At 41.0% G+C, this 20215-nt stretch overlaps 1 protein-coding gene across 1 annotated transcript in view; it reads left to right on the plus strand.

The window, feature by feature from the left end:
- The window catches only part of LOC146980637 (glutamate receptor ionotropic, NMDA 1-like), an 84637-nt gene that overhangs the window by 40527 nt on the left and 23895 nt on the right, over positions 1 to 20215 (plus strand). The window contains exons 10-17 of the mRNA XM_085785720.1: positions 8482 to 8568; positions 11053 to 11188; positions 11351 to 11478; positions 12403 to 12567; positions 14082 to 14200; positions 15261 to 15373; positions 17073 to 17221; positions 20012 to 20169. Of these exons, the coding sequence (XP_085641846.1) occupies positions 8482 to 8568; positions 11053 to 11188; positions 11351 to 11478; positions 12403 to 12567; positions 14082 to 14200; positions 15261 to 15373; positions 17073 to 17221; positions 20012 to 20169 (1055 nt within the window). The remainder of the gene's footprint in view (positions 1 to 8481; positions 8569 to 11052; positions 11189 to 11350; positions 11479 to 12402; positions 12568 to 14081; positions 14201 to 15260; positions 15374 to 17072; positions 17222 to 20011; positions 20170 to 20215) is intronic.

Here is a 20215-nt window from a genome sequence, read left to right on the forward strand (position 1 = left end):
AATGACGGAACGATACGAAACGGAGCCGTTTTCGAGGTAAATACAGGGTAAATACGGAGGCTGCTTGCTGAAAAACTGTCCCTGAACGCAACGCGCATCAGCGGTTTTGTATGAATTTACCTCGAAAACGGCTCCGTTTCGTATCGTTCCGTCATTATCTCATAGCGTGGTGAATGTGCAGCTCACAACTTGTCTACAAAAGCGCTGTGGAGTTTTGGGATTTTGTATTTGATGAGTTTAATGAGGGAAACCAAGAAATTCCCTTAGCCTCCATAGCGTAGCTCTGAGCAGCCAGCTGCTGCGCTCCGCCGTACTGAAAATAGCTTACAACTACAATTAAAGGTAACGAACCTACTGCTATGACTATAGCAATTATGGCAATGGGCCAATTTGCCAAAATGTTGAACTATCCCTTTAATAATATCTGTCATTTCATTTCATTTCATTTCATTTCTTTATTTATTGAATTGGGACAGTGCACATTCATCAACACTGACGCATTAAGTATCAGTGTAAATGTGCCGGACTTCGCACAACTGCTAAATTTCAGCCGCAGTCCCAAGGCAGGTTTCTAAAAAACATAACACAGAAGACTTTAAAACCTTGTGATGACAAGTCGTCATACAGTGGACAATTACAAGACAGAGCACAGACAGACAATATCAAGGCAAAACAGACGCAGACAAACAAAATAAAAACAGACAATTTTAACCCACAGTCAAAGAACAATATACCATACATGCCCGGGAACAGACATCAGTTTTTTTTTTTTTTAAACTTGTTTTTATTTGCAATTATAACATTTACAAAACATTTAAAGACAGACAGTCCACACAAACACATTCCCATACCCTACCCACCCCCCGCCAGACCGCGCAGGATATGAAAAATACATACGATAAAGAGCAATTTGAGACATGTGCCATAATTATACATGATTATACATAATTTTACATGATTACATTCAATCAATGGAAGCTTCGATTTGGGGGATTATTTTCATCAGAGGCCCCCATATATTGAGGAATATTTCTGGTTTACCCCTCACACTGTACATGATTTTCTCGGGTGTGCAATATGATAAAATTTCATTCCACCATTGTTTTAGAGATGGTGGAGTTGTTGACTTCCAATTTGTTAAAATACATTTTTTAGCGGCTGTCGTGGAGAGCAGAATAAGCCTTTTCTGATGCAGAGTAAAACCAGGAAGTCTGGCCAAGTCCCCTAGAATGAGCACTAGGGGATCTGCAGTAACTGTTTTTTTGAGTATCCTAGACAAGATGCCAAAGATGCCCTGCCAGAACGGTTGAAGGCTCACACATTCCCACAACATATGAACCAGGTTGCCGTCCCTGGCAGTACATCTTGGGCAACATGAAGTTACAGATTGATACATGTGGTGTAGTCTATCAGGGGTATAATATGTGCGGTGCAAAATGTTAAATTGAATCATTCTATGCTTAGTTGAAGTTAAAAAAGTTTGAGAGTTTCTAAGGATAGTTTCCCATTCTTGATTGCTATAACTGGTATTCAAGTCATTTTCCCATTTCTGTTTGAGATTCAAATGATTATAATCCACATATTCATTAATCGTTTTATAAAGTTTTGAGATCAGCCCAGTTGGTGAGTCAGATAGTTGTATTAATTTACCCAAGGGAGTGTCACCAATTCTAGGGAATTCAGCACATGTAACTTTAATCCAGTTTCTTATCTGTAAAAATTTAAAAAGGTGTGAGGAGGGTAAATTGTAGCGTTTACAAATTTCTGAATATTCACCAACTAGGCCGTCTTTACAAATGTCACCCAGCACTTGAATGCCACGGACTCGCCAAATGCAGGATATCTGGTCGAACATAAACTCATGTGGAGAAAGGCTGATCCACAAGGGACTTCTAACAGAAATCATATTTTCAATACCCATGAGGTTGTGGCATTTCTGCCAACACAAAATAGTATGTCTGATTATTGGGTTTGATGTGAAATCTTTGCCCTGTGTTGCAATAAAAGGGAGAGCACTCAGGGGGATATTCTTTAACAGGTACCTTTCTATGTCCATCCACGACGTTGTATGTGTTCTTTCATGAGACCAGTACCATACAGCTCTTAATTGGGAAGTTAAGTAGTATAGTTTAAAGTCTGGTAGAGTGAGTCCTCCTTTATGTAATGGGGCTTGCAGGCTTGACGATTTAATTCGTACATGTTTATGAGACCATAGGAATTTTGTGATTACCTGGTTGATCTCAGTAAATAATTTAGAGGGCATTCCAGGGGGATGGATTGATAAAGATACAAAAATTTTGGTAGTACATTCATTTTGATGATGTTAACCCTTCCGATTACGGATAGTGGTAGGTCTTTCCATTTAATCAAGTCGGCCTTAAGTTTTGCCATGAGTGGATGAAAGTTCAATTTATGTATATTACTAAGGTCTTTACTTATATGTACACCAAGGTATTTAAATCCCTCTGGTTTCCATTTAAATCTTGTGACTGAGTCAGGGAGATTTGTAAGAGTACAAGGTCCTAAAGGCATGACATCACTCTTCCCAAAGTTCAACCTATACCCAGACAATTTACTGTACACATTCAATACTTCACACATTTGTGGCACAGATTTATCAGGTTTGGATATGTAAATTAATAAGTCGTCAGCATAAAGTGATAGCTTGTATTCTGTATTTCCTATTCGAATCCCACTGATATTTGAGTTTGAACGGATGGCCACCGCGAGCGGTTCGATTGCCAAAGCGAACAGTAAAGGGGATAGTGGGCATCCCTGCCTTGTGCCCCTCTTGAGGTCGAGTGGTCTCGACAGCACACCATTTGTGGCAATTTGTGCTCTGGGGGCTCTATATAATGTTTTAACAATATTTATAAATTTGGTGCCAAAATTCATTTCAGTCATAGTTTGGAATAAGAACGGCCATTCAACCCTGTTGAATGCCTTCTCCGCATCCATGGAGAACACCAGTCTATTCTCAGAGTTGTTGGAGGAATCATGGATGAGGTGAAATAGTTTTCGGAGATTGTCAGAGCCCTGTCTGCCTTTAATAAAGCCAGTCTGATCAACATGAATTAAATTAATGATGACCGACTCTAGCCTTAATGCTAGTAATTTGGATAGAATCTTGAATGAGACATTAAGCATAGAGAGGGGTCTGTAGGAGCTACAAAGTTGTTCATCCTTGTCTGGTTTTAAAAACACATTTATTGTGGCCACCTCCATAGAGTAGGGTAACATGCCAGTTTCAAGTGATTCCTTGAGCATATTTGTAAGTGGCTCCACCAATATGGGCAGAAAGTTTTTAAAAAATTCTGCAGGGAACCCGTCTGGCCCTGGTGCCTTCCCTATTTGTAGCTTATTTACAGCATGTATAACTTCCTCCTTAGTAATTTCTACATCCAATTGGTGTCTGTTTTCCTCACTTAGTTTAGGGACCGAGCAGTTATCGAAAAATCTCCTACACAGGGGGGGTCCATGTCACCCTGTGATTTATACAAGTCATGATAGTATTCTTCAAAACATTTATTTATACCAGTGGGATCTGAAATACTTACACCCTCTTTATTTTTAATGTTATGTATGATTCTTGCGTTTTCCTCCTTTTTAATTTGCCAGCTGAGTAATTTACCAGTTTTCTCTCCTTTTTCATAGTAGTGAAATCTGGTTCTTGCCATGTCTGCTTCTGCCTTTTGAGTACACAAATTACAATATTCTATTCTCTTTTGTGTCAATAGATGTGTTGTTTCAGGGTTTTTAGTCTGTGCGTGTTCTTTTTCTAGCTCATGGATGGTTTGTTCCAGTCTAGTGAGTTTACTTTGTTTTTCTTTTCTTTTTTGAGCAGTGTAAGAGATAATCATGCCTCTGATGTATGCTAGCATAGCTTCCCATATTGCGCTATGTGAGGCTGAATCTCTATTGCTTTCCAGAAAAGCTTTGATTTCATTACTAATGTACTCATTAAAAGACTGATCACTCAAAAGATGGGGTTTTAACCTCCATCTAAAGGGAGCAAGAGGACTGGAGGTATTTTCAATACTTATCTTAAGAGGACAGTGATCTGATAAGGTTGAAGCTAAATAAATACATTCCACAGTTTTCATGCACAGTGTTCTGGATATAAGAAATAGATCTATCCTTGAATACGAGTCGTGAACCTTAGAATAAAAGGAATAGTCTCTCTGAGTGGGGTTTTTCGTTCTCCAGGCATCCACAAAGGAGAGATTTTTCATCCCTTCTCTCAAAGTTGAGGCAGCAGTAGTTAAAGGCTGTTTGAACTTGGTAGAGCGATCAGTTGAGGGATCTAGTACCAAGTTGTAGTCTCCACCCACTATACACTGTCCATGTACCTGTGTCAAGTCCAATAAGAGTTCTCTAAAAAAATGAGGATCATCTGTGTTAGGTCCGTATAAGCAGATTAAGGTATAGGGAATTTTATTAATGTCACATTTTATATTAACCATACGACCCTGGTCATCTTTATTTGACGAAAGTATGTTCACATCTAGTCGTTTGTTAAAAAGAATAGCAACCCCTCTTGATCTTGAATTAAAAGAGCTGTAACACATTTTACCAACCCAGTCACGTTTTAATTTCTCATGTTCAGAGTTAGTTAAATGGGTTTCTTGCAAAAAAGCAATATCACATTTATGACTTTTAAGGTAGTTCAGGATCTTTTTCCGCTTTATGGGGTTATTTATGCCCTTAAGGTTGGTTGTAATCATAGTTAGTTTATTCATCGATCCGTTTGAAAAGTGAGTTTACTTGCTCGGTCTGGTAACCCCTTTCTTTCACAATCAGACACACAAACAACAAACACAACAAAAAAAGAGAAACAAACAAAATAAACCAATTGCGCCATTAAAATATAAAAAAGGGATGGCGCAGCATGGCCTGCTTGGCTCAGAAAAGAAAGTAAATCAGTAAGTATCACTGTCTAAACATCCAATGTATCATGGAGAGAGAGAGCAAGGGAAGGGAAAAAAAAAAAAAAAAAAGGAGTGAGAAGGGAGAGAACTTCCTTCTCAATTCATTTGCATTAGGGCATTTTAATGTGCATACAGATAAAATAAATGTTTTAAATTGTGGAATTGTAAAATAAATCTAAATAACAAACAAAACATAACTGGTAAATGAAATAAAATAAAGGCAAAACAACAATAACGTGTGAACTTCTGTTTTAACATATCATTTTATATTAGGCTATTCCGCCCCCCCACCTTTTTTCCCTCCATCATTTTGTATGAAATAAATCTTACGTCAGAGTCTCTTACATGATTTACATCACCAGCTGGCGTGTTGATATTAGGAGTTCTCTGGTGTTGATTTGCGACATGAATTTACTGTAAACAAAACAGCGTATGCTGCAGTCCGGATGAACAGCCATCTCAACTCAAAAAACAAAAACAAACAGACACCAGCTTAAAAAGAAAAAAGAAAAAAGAAAAAAAAAAAAACTAAGGTTTTAACTTACTTGCTGGTGATATATTTTAAGGTAGGCTATGCTGTCACGGAATAATTCAGAGGTCGCCAATAGTCACATTGTCAAGTTAAGTTGCATTAACTGCATTATGAAGAGTCAACGGTCATTAAGAAAAGCTGCAACCTCTTCAGGTGAGCAAAAAAGATTTGTCTTACCACCATGGATCACTTTCATCTTGCTCGGGAAAACCATGGAGTATTTGCACCCTCGTTCCTGCAGTTGCTTCTTCAGCGGGTTGTACCGCTTACGTTTCTCCGAGAGCTCGGCGCTGAAGTCTGGGTAGATGTAGACCCGTCTCTCGTTGTGCACCAGGATCTTCTTATCTCGGGAAAGCTTCATTATTTTGAGCTTGTCTTGAAGGTAGAGGAATCTGACCAGAATCGGTCTTGGTCCGGCTCTGGCATTTTCTCTCAGGAAAGCGGGGTTGCGGTGGCAATTCTGAATGACCGGCGGGGTTGGGAAGTTCTCCACGCCGAGCAGCTGGGGGATCAGTCGGTGCATGAACCCGCGGATATCGTCGCCCTCAGCCTTCTCAGGAATGGAGATGAATCGCAGGTTGTATGCGCGGCTCCGGTTCTCGGCCTCCTCCGCTCGTTCCGCCAGGTAGACTTGTTGCTTCTCCAGCTTTTTGACAATGGAGAGCAGTGATTGTATTTCATCCTCATTAGTACTCACTCTCTGCTCCAGCTCGTTTACGTGGTCTCCCAGTGTATTCATTGAGATTTCTATTTTATTAAGACTCGTGTTGATATTATCAAGCTTCGAGTCCATATGCGCTATCATTTCAAGCTTGATATTCTGCATTCCCTCCCAGATTGTTTGAAGGGAGATGATCTGCTGCGCCATGGTGAGATCCGCGTGGATCTGCGCGTGGCTCGTCAGCGTTCTCAGTCACCGAGTGGAACTCGTTATCCCAGTACTTTGTGAATTTGTTGTATTAAAGTTGCTTCTTCTTTGTTCTCCAGAGGCACCAGACGTATATTCTTTCAGCTGGCGGTGTTCAATTTTAAATATAGCGGACTTTAGACATGTGTGCGCCGGCAGGTTGCAGCTGCGTGTTTCACCTGCTCACACCACCGCGGCCATCTTTGACAGACATCAGTTTTAAACAGTATTTAAACTATATGAGTGCATGTCTGATTTGTTTTTAACCAATGTTTGATATTTTTTTTAAAGACTAAATAGTTGTCGCAGTTTCTGATGTGTGGTGGTAACTTATTCCAAGACTGTGTTCCTCTTACAGAACTGACCATTTGACAACATTTTGTTCTGCGCCTCGGTACATTACAGTCACCTCTTGTTAGAGCTCTGGTTCTTCGTCCTTCATTATTTTTTCTCTGAATAAATTTATTCAGTGGTGGTGGGGCAAGTGCGTTTAAAACTTTGAAGATGAGACAGACATCCATAAAAATCTGATAGCTGTCTAAATCAAGAATGTTAAACTTTTTTAAAACATTACAATAATGAAAATGAAGAGGTTTCCTGTCCAAAATCTTAACTGTCTTTTTGAAGAGAGACTTGATGGGTTTCAGTGTACTTTCTGTTGTGTGTGTCCATGTTGTAAAACAATAATTTATGTGTGAGAATATCATGGCATGCATATAGACTTTAGCCGTCTTGGAGGTGAGAAATGGTCTTATGTGGTAGAAATTCGACAGGTTGAATTTAATGATATTTGTGATTTTTTTAACATGTGCTACATCTACCTGTCTCTCACCAGCTGTTGTTTCCATCTCTGGTTATCATAACTTCTCATCCTGTGAGACTTCATTTTGAGGAAGATGGACGTTTGCGTCTTGCGTTCGTTCCCATGATGATGTTTTTGTTTTTAACAGAAGACGAAGGCAGTGCTTGACTATATATATATTTATAATTATATTTATATAGCGCCTTTCATACATGAAATGCATCTCAAGGTGCTTTAAACAAATCATCAAACAATTAAAAACAGTGTTAATCAACAATCAGGCAGTAAAAATACACAGTGACAATAAAACAGTAGCAGTGATAAAACAAAAACAATCATACGAATAAAATTAGGCCAAGTTAAAAACAAATCAATTTGAGGAAAAAATAAAAAGATAAAAGATACTCAGATCCCTAATTATTTGCTCTATTAAAATGGAATGTTTTAAGTCGATTTTTGAAAATAGAGAGAGTATCTGCCCCACCAATTTGAATTGGAAGTTGATTCCAGAGAAGTGGGGCCCGATAGCAAAAAGCCTCCCATACTACTTTTTAATACTCTAGGCAGAGCCAGCAAGCCTGCATTTTGGGATGGCAGAGTCTTATTTGGGTGGTAGGGATATATATCTATATATCTATATATCTATATATCTAATTTATTATTATATTCTATATATTATGTGTGGCTTTCTAGGAGAGGATGTGAATGAGGATTTACATACGAACTATGGAAACAACATTTCAGGATGAAATGATGATACGTTCAGTCAGCTGAGTGATGTTCTCCAACTGAAACAAGTGTTTCCATCAGACTTTAGTGATTCACTTTGATATCGATACATCTGGAAAAAAAAAACACCTCATGAGAGCGTAAAAATGTTTTAGCAATGGAAACACAACTAGTGTCTCTCGATTGGACAGACATGAGTTTCATTTAACAGACACCTGACTACACACCTGTTCTCATCTCTAGATCCAGTGACAGGATCAGTCACACAGACATGTAGAAGCTGTGTCTTCATAGAGAGAAACACACACGAAACCAGCAGCTACACACACACACACACACACAGAGCTACACACACACACACACACAGAGCTACACAGTGAGAGTGTGTGTGAGTCTCCTGTCTCTTTAAATATGTATGTGTACAGATGCAGTATTGATGTTGTCATTTAGTCATCGTGTCACAGTGAGACCTGCCTGCAACAACACGACAACCTGACAACATGACAACCTGTGTGTGTGTGTGTGTGTGTGTGTGTGTGTGTGTGTGTGTGTGTGTGTGTGTGTGTGTGTGTGTGTGTTACAGGTTGTGATGAATCCTCAGAAGAAGATCATCTGGCCTGGAGGAGAGACAGAGAAACCAGTTGGATACCAGATGTCCACCAAGCTGAAGGTACAATTCTACTACTGTGTTACTACTACTGTTACTACTACTAAACTGAAGGTACTAATACATTATACTACTGTGTTACTACTACTGAGCTACTGGTAGTACTAGGGGTGTAACGATACACAGAAATCACGGTTCCATACGTACCTCGGTTTTCTCGGTTCAGTTCATTTTCAGTTCAGTAAGAAAACCAGATGCAACACATTTGCTTGTTGTTTATTAGGAATTTTTAGTCAAATGTAATTATTTTACCATTACACAAAATATGAATATAAAATAAAAGATAGAATACTGTTGTAAAGTGCTGCCTAATAAGTTCAATAAATTATTCTCAAATAAACAAAATATATAAAATATGATCAGAGTGCGAATTATACAATGACAATTGGGGGGGTCAACATTTTACACAGCGCGCAGTACAGCGCAGACGCGTGCTTGAGTTAACAGAAGTCTTACAGTATCTTGCTTGTTCAATGAAATGTCTACAGTCTGTAGATGATGATAAACCAAATTTTACACAATTTTACAGTTCATGCGGCACATAATGTACCACACAAACAATTTTTGTAGTCACCAACAAAATATTCTAGATCTAAACTGCCGAAATTCAGACCCATGCACACACACCCTAGCAAAGACAATTAAATGGTTTAGTCCACTAGGGGTGTCTGAAATTTTACTACAAGCATCTTCCTGGCATGACTATGGAAATACTGTATATTGTAGTATTTATGATTACTAATAAGAAAGATACATGTTTCAACCCCCCCTATCTGTTATTTGTACCTCTTTTAGGGGGGTTGAAGTCGTAATTAGGGGGGTCAAACCCCCCCAAACCCCCCTGTAATTTGCACTATGAATATGATAAAAAAAAAAACTTCTCACACAACTTTTTTTTACATGTAAAGTGCAGCATTAACAGTTCAGGCCAGTGATGGACTGACCATAGGGCAATGTGGGCAAATACCACAACGGCTGCCTGACGATGCAACCACTCAGCTGCTAAAAAATAAATGAATGAATGAATAAAGTGGAAGTCGTGTCAACACAGCAGTGACATGCGCCTGCTCCTCCTAGTGCAGCAGTCCATCCACAGCTGCTGGAGCTCGTGAGAGAAAGAGGAGCCACCGCCCCCGGCCCCACCCCTCCTAAAGCAGGAAGGGGCTTCAAACCTCTCGTTTTCTCGCTAGCGGTAGCATTAGCGGTAGCTGCAGGCGGACTGTAAAAACACACAACTTATGTTCTGGAAACTCGCCCGTGCTCAGCGCTGTACTGAACCGGTTCAATACAAATACATGTATCGTTACACCCCTAGTTAGTACTGTTACTACTGTTACTACTACTACTATAGCAGGTTTCCGTTGTCCGGTAAAATCTGCCCAAGTCCGGAATTTTCTAACCCTGCTGCCAGTCAAAATGTCCGTGGAAAATATTCCCTCTGAGTCCGAGCACAATTTGAATTTTATTAAAAAACAACATCAAAACAGCATGAAGTAAGAGAGCAAAGTCACACCACTGATGCGCATTTCAAGCTGCGCCGAGACACTGCACACATCAGATTTTAAAACAGCTGCAGCACATTTCACACACGCAAAAATGCATAAAAAGTAAAAGAAAAAAAGAGAACTTGTCAAGGGATTTTTTTTCAGTTTGTTTGTAGAGTTTTTATTGCAAAGCAGCAGACTTTTTATTATTATTATGTGAAGTTGCCAGCACGCCGTGTTATTATGAAATGAGCCGGTCCAAGATGTGTTTTATGTTTACAAATGATTGTATCTGAGAAAAGGCCTTCAGCTTCTTTATGTTCTATGAGCGCAGGCTTGTGCAATATCTATTTTAGAATTTACGTGGTCAGTTGACGGCATTAACAGTAAATTACGTCCGCCATGATGAGATTTTTCAACCAGGGCAACATCGTTCTGTTCAGTCACCTCCGCATAGCGCTCTTTCTCTGTCGTCGACACACACAGAGCAGCGTGCATGCATGACATAACCCCCCCCCCCCCCGATCGCGACCCCCGCCACAGTGTTGCAATAAACCTGTAGGAAACACTGACCTGGCTGCATCATTTATCATTTTAAGCTCAATAAATTCAGATAATAGCCTATTTGACCGGAATTTCAAACATTTGTCCGATAAATTGAAAACCTGCCGGTCACGTTGTCCGGTGCCATAGTACTGTTACTACTACTACTACTACTACTACTGTTAGTAGAACTGAAAACAGAAGCAGCTGAACTCAGGATGAAAGACGGTTCGATAGTAAAAGTGTCAGTAAATGAAGTGAAGAGTAAAACAGCAGACTAATAATATAGATGATAACTCAGTGTGATGGTGTGTGTAGGTTTATAGAGGATGTCATCATGTGGAGCAGCTTGTACAGGACAGATGGTCCCAGTGACGCCCCCACCCTGCACTCTGTGTGTGTCTGTGTGTGTGTCTGTGTGTGTGTGTGTGTGTGTGTGTGTGTGTGTGTGTGTGTGCAGATCGTGACCATCCATCAGGAGCCGTTTGTTTACGTGAAGCCGACGAAGAGCGACGGGACGTGTAAGGAGGAGCACACGGTGAACGGAGTCAGGATCAAGAAGGTGATCTGTACCGGCCCCAACGGGACCATCCCAGGTACACACACACAGAGAGACACACACACACACACACACACACACAGACACACACACACACAGAGACACACACACACACACACACAGTCCGTTTTTATTTTAACAAATAAAATGTTTTACCTATGTCAAGTCAAACTCAATGTGCCTGAATGTGTGTGTGCAGGTCAGCCCATCGTCCCTCAGTGTTGCTATGGTTTCTGCATCGACCTGCTCATCAAGCTGGCCTACAGCATGAACTTCACCTACGAGGTTCACCTGGTGGCTGATGGGAAATTTGGCACACAGGAGAGAGTGAGTGGTTTAGTCATATATACGTTAGACGTTACAATGTACAGTCAATGCAATGAAACACACTCTGCCCCGTGGTTCTCTCTTAAAACATATAAATATAGCAATAAAAACCAATAACAACAGTAACAACATGTGATCAAAAACAAAACAATGGCAGAATAAAAACTATAGCATTACAATATACAATAAAAAGCCCCAGTAAATCAATCAATCAATCAATCAATCAATCAATAGTCCCCAACTTTTTCTTGAAATGTTACCACTTTTTTTTAGATTAAATATAATATATATTGAGAAATTTTTCCAAATTTTTCTAAAATTTTAAACTTTTTTTGATAAATATTTTTTTTATTTTGACCACTTTTCTAGAATTGTTTTTGTGAAATGTTACCACTTTTTTCTAGAATTTCTTCTTTTTTGAGAAATGATTAGTATTATTTTTATTTTATTTTATTTCTTTTTACAAATTTTACCACTTTTTCTAGATTTCTAGACTCTTTTCTTTTTTTTTTTTTACTAATTTTGCCACTTCTTCCTAGAAATTTTTTTTACTTTAAAAACATTTTTTTATATAAATCTTATGCCCTTGTCGTTGTATGTGATGAGCCCAATTAGTGTTGTGTCATGTTGTGTTTGTGTGTTCGGCCACAGTCGTATGTGTGTAGAGGCTGTGAAGTAAAGGAACAACACAACAACCTTGTGCAGCACCGATGTTATTAATGAGCGTAGTAGATGAGTAGTAGTGTTGATGTTGTGATGATGATGTCACCGAGTCTCTCCTGACCTGGTTTCAACCGATTCATCGCCAGCACATCACATCACATCACCGAGGCCTGTTGCTATGGAGACCAGCGCTCCGACTCTGACCCCGTTGTGGCAGAGAGACGTTGAGTCGTTCCTACTCTGTGTGTGTCTGTCCTCCAGGTGAACAACAGCAACAAGAAGGAGTGGAACGGGATGATGGGCGAGCTGCTGGGGGGGCTGGCCGACATGATCGTGGCCCCCCTCACCATCAACAACGAGCGCGCTCAGTACATCGAGTTCTCCAAACCCTTCAAGTACCAGGGCCTCACCATCCTCGTCAAGAAGGTCAGGACGCTGGGACACTAGGCCTGGTTTAGTTTTAGTCTTTAGTCTTTGTGTCCAACTGTCATTTTAGTTTTTATTAGTTTAGTCACGTTGATGCTTTTTTTGACTATAAGTTTCAGTCGACTTAAACTCTGAGCATTTTAGTCGTAGTTTAGTCAGAATAACACATGACTACTTTCCTTTTAATCTCTTTCTAGTGATGTAATTCTATTCAACCCAGTCAATATACAGTAGTATTGCCTAGTCTAGTATAGACAAAACCACATTTCCACAGTCCACATTCGTACATTTATGAGAATAAAGTCGTACATTTCCTACGAGAAAAAAGTTGTAAATTTACGACAATAAAATTGTACATTTACGAGAATAAAGTTGTAAATTTACGAGAATAAAGTCGTACATTTCCTACGAGAATAAAGTTGTAAATTTACGAGAATAAAGTTGTAAATTTACGAGAATAAAGTTGTAAATTTACGAGAATAAAGTCGCAACTTTGCGAGAATAAAGTCGTAAATTTACGAGAATAAAGTCGTACATTTCCTACGAGAATAAAGTCATAACATTACGAGAATAAAGTCGTACATTTACGAGAATAAAGTTGTTTATTTACGAGAATGAGTCGTACATTTCCAAATCATAACATTACGAGAATAAAGTTGTTAATTTACAAGAATAAAGTCGTACATTTCCTACGAGAAAAAAAGTCATAACATTACGAGAATAAAGTCGTACATTTCCTACGAGAATAAAGTCATAAATTTACGAGAATAAAGTCGTACATTTCCTACGAGAATAAAGTCATAACATTACGAGAATAAAGTCATACATTTTCGACGAGAATAAAGTCGTAAATTTACCAGAGTAAAGTTGTAAATTTACGAGAATAAAGTCGTACATTTCCTACGAGAATAAAGCCGTAAATTTACGAGAATTAAGTCGTACATTTCCTACGAGAAAAATATCATAACATTACGAGAATAAAGTCGTAAATTTACGAGAATAAAGTCGTACATTTACGAGAATAAAGTCGTACATTTCCTACGAGAATAAAGTCGTAAATTTACGAGAATAAAGTCGTACATTTCCTACGAGAAAAAAATCATAACATTACGAGAATAAAGTCGTAAATTCACGAGAATAAAGTCGTAAATTTACGAGAATTAAGTCATAAATTTACGAGAATAAAGTTGTTAATTTACGAGAATGAGTCCTACATTTCCAAATCATAACATTACGAGAATAAAGTCGTACATTTACGAGAATAAAGTCGTACATTTCCTACAAGAAAAAAAGTCATAACATTACGAGAATACGACTTTATCCTCAAAGTTTGTGATTTTTTTATTTGTCAATGTGGCCCTAATACTTCGTCATAATCTATATATGTTTGTAACCTCTCCAGTGTGATGTTTACTGTGTGGTTTTCACTCACTGAGTTTATTTTTTGTCTGTGTGTGTGTGTGTGTGTGTGTCTGTGTGTGTGTGTGTGTATGTGTGTGCTTGTGCGTGTGCAGGAAATCCCTCGCAGCACTCTGGACTCGTTCATGCAGCCGTTCCAGAGCACACTGTGGCTGTTAGTCGGTCTGTCGGTCCATGTGGTGGCAGTGATGCTTTACCTATTAGACCGGTTCAGGTAAACTACACAACTACTACACAACAACTACACAACTTTACCTATTAGACCGGTTCAGGTAAACTACACAACTACTACACAACTTTACCTATTAGACCGGTTCAGGTAAACTACAACTACACAACTACTACACAACTTTACCTATTAGACCGGTTCAGGTAAACTACAACTACACAACTACTACACAACTTTACCTATTAGACCGGTTCAGGTAAACTACACAACTACACAACTTTACCTATTAGACCGGTTCAGGTAAACTACACAACTACACAACTACTACACAACTTTACCTATTAGACCGGTTCAGGTAAACTACAACTACACAACTACACAACTACTACACAACTTTACCTATTAGACCGGTTCAGGTAAACTACACAACTACACAACTACTACACAACTTTACCTATTAGACCGGTTCAGGTAAACTACACAACTACACAACTACACAACTTTACCTATTAGACCGGTTCAGGTAAACTACAACTACACAACTACAACTACACAACTACTACACAACTTTACCTATTAGACCGGTTCAGGTAAACTACACAACTACTACACAACTACTACACAACTACACAACTTTACCTATTAGACCGGTTCAGGTAAACTACTACACAACTACACAACTACACAACTTTACCTATTAGACCGGTTCAGGTAAACTACACAACTACACAACAACTACTACACAACTTTACCTATTAGACCGGTTCAGGTAAACTACACAACTACTACACAACTACCACAACTACACAACTACCACAACTACAACAACTACAACCACCGTTAGCTTAGCTGCTGCCGTTAGCTTAGCTACTGTTAGCTTAGCTACTGTTAGCTTAGCTACCGTTAGCTGTCCCTGTCAGCTGAGCCACTGATGCTTTCTACACCCTGATGCCCCAAAACTGAATAAATACAACACATAGCAACACAAAACTGTTTTGCTCGTGCACACAGAAATAGTAATGTTTCTTCAATCATTTCAGACCTGTCTAAACGGTGATAGGGGCGTGAAACATTTTGAAACTTAAAAACTTTATTGTGTGTGCAGCCCGTTTGGAAGGTTTAAAGTGAACAGTGAAGAAGAAGAAGAAGACGCCCTCACCCTGTCCTCGGCCATGTGGTTCTCCTGGGGAGTTCTACTCAACTCTGGGATAGGAGAAGGTCAGCACCTCCTCTCTACTCCTCCTCCTCTCTACTCCTCTTCCTCTTCTCCTCTTCCTCTTCTCCTCTTCCTCCTCCTCCTCCTCCTCCTCTCTACTCCTCTTCCTCTTCTCCTCTTCCTCTTCTCCTCTTCCTCCTCTCCTCTTCCTCTTCCTCCTCCTCCTCCTCTTCTCCTCTTCCTCTTCCTCTTCCTCCTCCTCCTCCTCCTCTCCTCTTCCTCCTCTTCCTCCTCCTCTTCTTCCTCCTCCTCTTCCTCCTCCTCCTCCTCCTCCTCCCTCCCCCTCTCCTCTTCCTCCTCCTCTCCCTCCTCCTCTAACCTGTCCCTCCTCCTCCTCCTCTTCCTCTTCCTCCTCCTCTTCCTCTTCCTCCTCCTCCTCTTTCTCCTCCTCCTCTACTCTTCTCCTCCTCTTCCTCTTCTCCTCCCCTTCCTCCTCCTCTTCCTCTTCCTCCTCCTCCTCTTCCTCCTCCTCCTCTTTCTCCTCCTCCTCTACTCTTCTCCTCCTCTTCCTCTCCGCTTCCTCCTCCTCCCCTCTCTTCCTCCTCTTCTCCTCCTCCTCTTCCTCCTCTTCTCCTCCTCCTCCTTTTCCTCTCCTCTTCCTCTTCTCCTCCTCCTCCTCTCCCTCCTCCTCCCTCCTCCTCCTCCTCTTCCTCTTCCTCCTCCTCCTCCTCTTCCTCCTCCTCTAACCTGTCCCTCCTCCTCCTCCTCTCCTCTTCTCTACTCCTCTTCCTCCTCCTCCTCTTCCTCCTCCTCCTCCTCCTCTTCCTCCTCTACTCCTCCTCCTCCTCCTCCTCCTCTCTACTCCTCTTCCTCTTCCTCCTCCTCCTCTTTCTCCTCCTCCTCTACTCTTCTCCTCCTCTTCCTCTTCTCCTCCCCCTCCTCCTCCTCTTCCTCCTCCTCCTCTTTCTCCTCCTCCTCTACTCTTCTCCTCCTCTTCCTCTCCGCTTCCTCCTCCTCCCCTCTCTTCCTCCTCTTCTCCTCCTCCTCTTCCTCCTCTTCTCCTCCTCCTCCTTTTCCTCTCCTCTTCCTCTTCTCCTCCTCCTCCTCTCCCTCCTCCTCCTCCTCTTCCTCTTCCTCCTCCTCCTCCTCTTCCTCCTCCTCTAACCTGTCCCTCCTCCTCCTCCTCTCCTCTTCTCTACTCCTCTTCCTCCTCCTCCTCCTCCTCCTCCTCCTCTTCCTCCTCCTCTAACCTGTCCCTCCGCCTCCTCCTCTCCTCTTCTCTACTCCTCCTCCTCCTCTTCCTCCTGCTCCTCCTCTTCCTCCTCCTCTTCTTCCTCCTCCTCTCCTCTCTTCTTCCTCCTCCTCCTCTCTCTTCCTCTTCCTTCTCCTTTAACCTCCCCTTCCTCCTCTTCCTCCTCCTCCTCCTCTAACCCTCCCCTCCTCCTCCTCCTCCTCCTCCTCCTCCTCCTCCTCCTCCTCCTCCTCCTCTATTCTGTATCTTATCTGTTGTTTGTTTTACGTTGTGTTAAATTGTGTGTTTTCCTAACTTATGTGTCTTTTATGCAGACGTCTAAGAAAATTGTCCACTGCTTTCTGCCGGGAACAATAAAGGTTTTCTAATAAAGGATTGTGCTTCTCCTCCTCTGTGCCTCCTCCTCTCCTCTTCTCTACTCCTCTTCCTCCTCTTCCTCCTCCTGTCCCTCCTCTTCCTCCTCCTCCTCCTCCTCCTTCTGATCCTCCTCTGTGCCTCCTGCTCTCCAGGAGCTCCCCGGAGTTTCTCGGCCAGGATTCTGGGAATGGTGTGGGCAGGATTTGCTATGATCATCGTAGCGTCGTACACAGCCAACCTGGCAGCCTTCCTGGTGCTGGACCGGCCTGAGGAGCGCATCACTGGCATCAATGACCCCAGGGTGAGGCCATTACACTTCCTCTCAGCTCATAAAACACTCAACCCACTGATTCAACCAGTCACTTTTCACCTGTTTAGACACAACTCACCAGCACATTTTCATTGTGATGCACCTGTGTTGCTTTTATAAAACAGTTACCAATAATGACAATATAGTCTACTTCTACCCATTGTGAACCCGGAAATGTTGAGTACCCCAAAGTTTTATGTTAGAAATATATAGTATGGGTCCCCAGTATTCAGAAACTGCCGGATGCTAACTTATATATATTGGGCAATTAGCATAACAGACACAATTAGCATAAATTAGCATAATTGCCTATATGGGCAATATTTCAACAAAATTTACTTGGCTGATCTGGGCAATATTGGAGTGGTTTTAGGGGTTATTGATGATGCTGAATCCATTTCTCCATTTTGATGGATTTCAAAATCTGGTCACTTCCGGTTTAGACAGCCATTTTGAATTTTGAAAATGTCAGAAATGGATTCAGCATCATCAATAACCCCTAAAACCACTCCAATATTGCCCAGATCAGCCAAGCAGTTGTTGAAATATTGCCCATAGCAATTCTGCTAATGTATGCTAATTATGTCAATTATGCTAATTGTTCACTATATACAAGTTAGCATCCGGCAGTTTCTGAATGCTGGGGACCCATACTATATATTACTTCAAAAACATGAGTTATATGTCCAACCAGCATCCTCTAAAACTTAAGATTTGGCTTAAAATCCATCAAAGTCGGCCCACTGGCAGTTAAAATCTGGTCACTTCCGGTTTAGACAGCCATTGTTGGCAAGTAGACTAAAATGAAAGAGGGATACACAATCAATTTCATGTAGTTTTATTCAACCAGAAATACATATGTGACCCGTTCTATCAAAATGAGTTGGATGTCGCAACGTTCTATTTTGAGATAATCAGCTGATAACGTGGAAAACCCATAGAAAATCCCCCCAAAATTTCATTACACTAATTTCAAAGCAGTGACATTCAAAAACAATCTCCCAAAGTTTCACAGTCCAGATAATTGAGAAAAAGCACGTAAATGATGATTAAAGTTGACTTGCAACTTAAACCCTCTGAAAATGCGCTTTGCGTCGGTGCAAAACACAAAATATCTTCTGAACCGTTCATGATAGAGACGAGCTGTGAACTGCATCTGAATTGCGGGATTCTCTGCTTTCCGACGGTCATTGAATGGTGCCTCTATGACGAGAAGGGACGGGTACAGAAACAGATGCTAAACCGAGTAGCATCGACGCTAATCTCAACTTTGAAATTTGGGTCACTGTGACTCATTATGATGGATCAGGTCACATATTATCCAATAAAAAACTGTTCCCAGCTGTCCAGACGTTAGCTCCTAGTAGCTCTGCATCTGGTCTCAGTCCCCTCTACCATTGTTAACCCTCTGGAGGTCAAAGTTCACCTTAAACATGTCGATTCAACTACTTTAGTCCATTTTTTAACATCGTAAAAACATCAGCTGTCTTTTGCTACGGACTGCAACAGTCCGTTGTCATGGATACATGACAACAACTTCCATTCATACCAGTCATACGTGCCTGAGGCGGAGTGATAGCCTACGCTGTGATAAGGCTTTAGAATAGTAGCCGTGGTATATGCTCATTATACCACGGTTAACAACCAATCAGATCGCCGGATTTCACCTTTCCGTTTTATAAATACACATATAACATATATATGAGTCAGTTGAGGATGAAGTCCTGTGGCCTGACCCAGTAGAGAAATGATGCTGTGGCTGAGTGATGCACTTCTCATTTCTATATTTTTACGTAGGCTTACTGTATACAAGTGCTAAATGCACAAGATTTCTGCTTGTTTGTACTGTACAAGTGCTACAGTGTAAATGCACAGGTTTTTTGTTTTGCAACATGCCTTTAGCTACAGTGAACAATAAACATTTATTTCTACAGCTTCATGTGCTGAGCGTTGTGTTTTCTATTTGTCTATGTAGTGTTTAGTGATGGCTCAGTAGTGGTTTTAATTTTGGGCACCAGATTAAACTGTTTTGAGGTGAAAGTTTGGTTTTGCAACAAGAGTCTGAGGTTTTGTGAATGTAGCTTGAAAACTGGGGTTTGTGTTCACAGTTTAGAGGAAATGAGAGAGAGCAGCTTTACAGAAATGTGTCTTAGCAATGGAGAAAAACTAATTAAAACAGGACGACACCACCACTAAATGGTAGTGATGATGGTGGTGTCCCACAGTGATGAGGTCACCTGTCAATCAGAGGCTGTGGTTGTACGGCAAGGGGGTGGATCGGACTACACGCAGGCGTAGCTCACAGTCGGCCATATGAGGACGGGCAACTTGCTCTGACTCTGGCTGCAGTTACAGTGCAGTAGATAGGTGATCCAGTCATCTGCACTAAAAAACTATTCATAAGTCTGTGAAAAATAAATCAGTATGTAGCTATTACTTTAACTATTTACATAATGTCTCTATAATGTTACTTTTACAAAAAAATATACATTATTAAAATTAGCAGTGATTTTAAGTTTGCTGCATCATAACTGCATAAACGTTCATAAAAAATCAAACCGTTTTGAAATTGGACAAAAGCTGAGCAAGTTCTGGTCATTATAGCAGAACATGCAGCAGAGGCTTAATGCTCTGAGGGAGAGAGTTGCCCGTCCCAAGATGGCCGCCGTACTGGCTACGCTTTGTCATTGGGAAACAGCTGCGGGTGAGTCATCTAGTTCTTATATATATCTATGTTGTACGGTGTGTGACCCAGTGTGTGTGTGTGTGTGTGTGTTCCAGCTGCGTAACCCATCAGATAAGTTCATCTACGCCACAGTGAAGCAGAGCTCGGTGGATATCTACTTCAGACGGCAGGTGGAGCTGAGCACCATGTACCGGCACATGGAGAAGCACAACTACGAGAGCGCTGCCGAGGCCATCCAGGCCGTCAGAGACAAGTAGGCCCCGCCCACTCATACATAGGCCCCGCCCACCAGCACACAG

This window comes from Trachurus japonicus, chromosome 9 (assembly GCF_045865225.1).
Source record: "Trachurus japonicus isolate A0001 chromosome 9, Traja_1.0".
Lineage (NCBI taxonomy): Eukaryota > Metazoa > Chordata > Actinopteri > Carangiformes > Carangidae > Trachurus > Trachurus japonicus.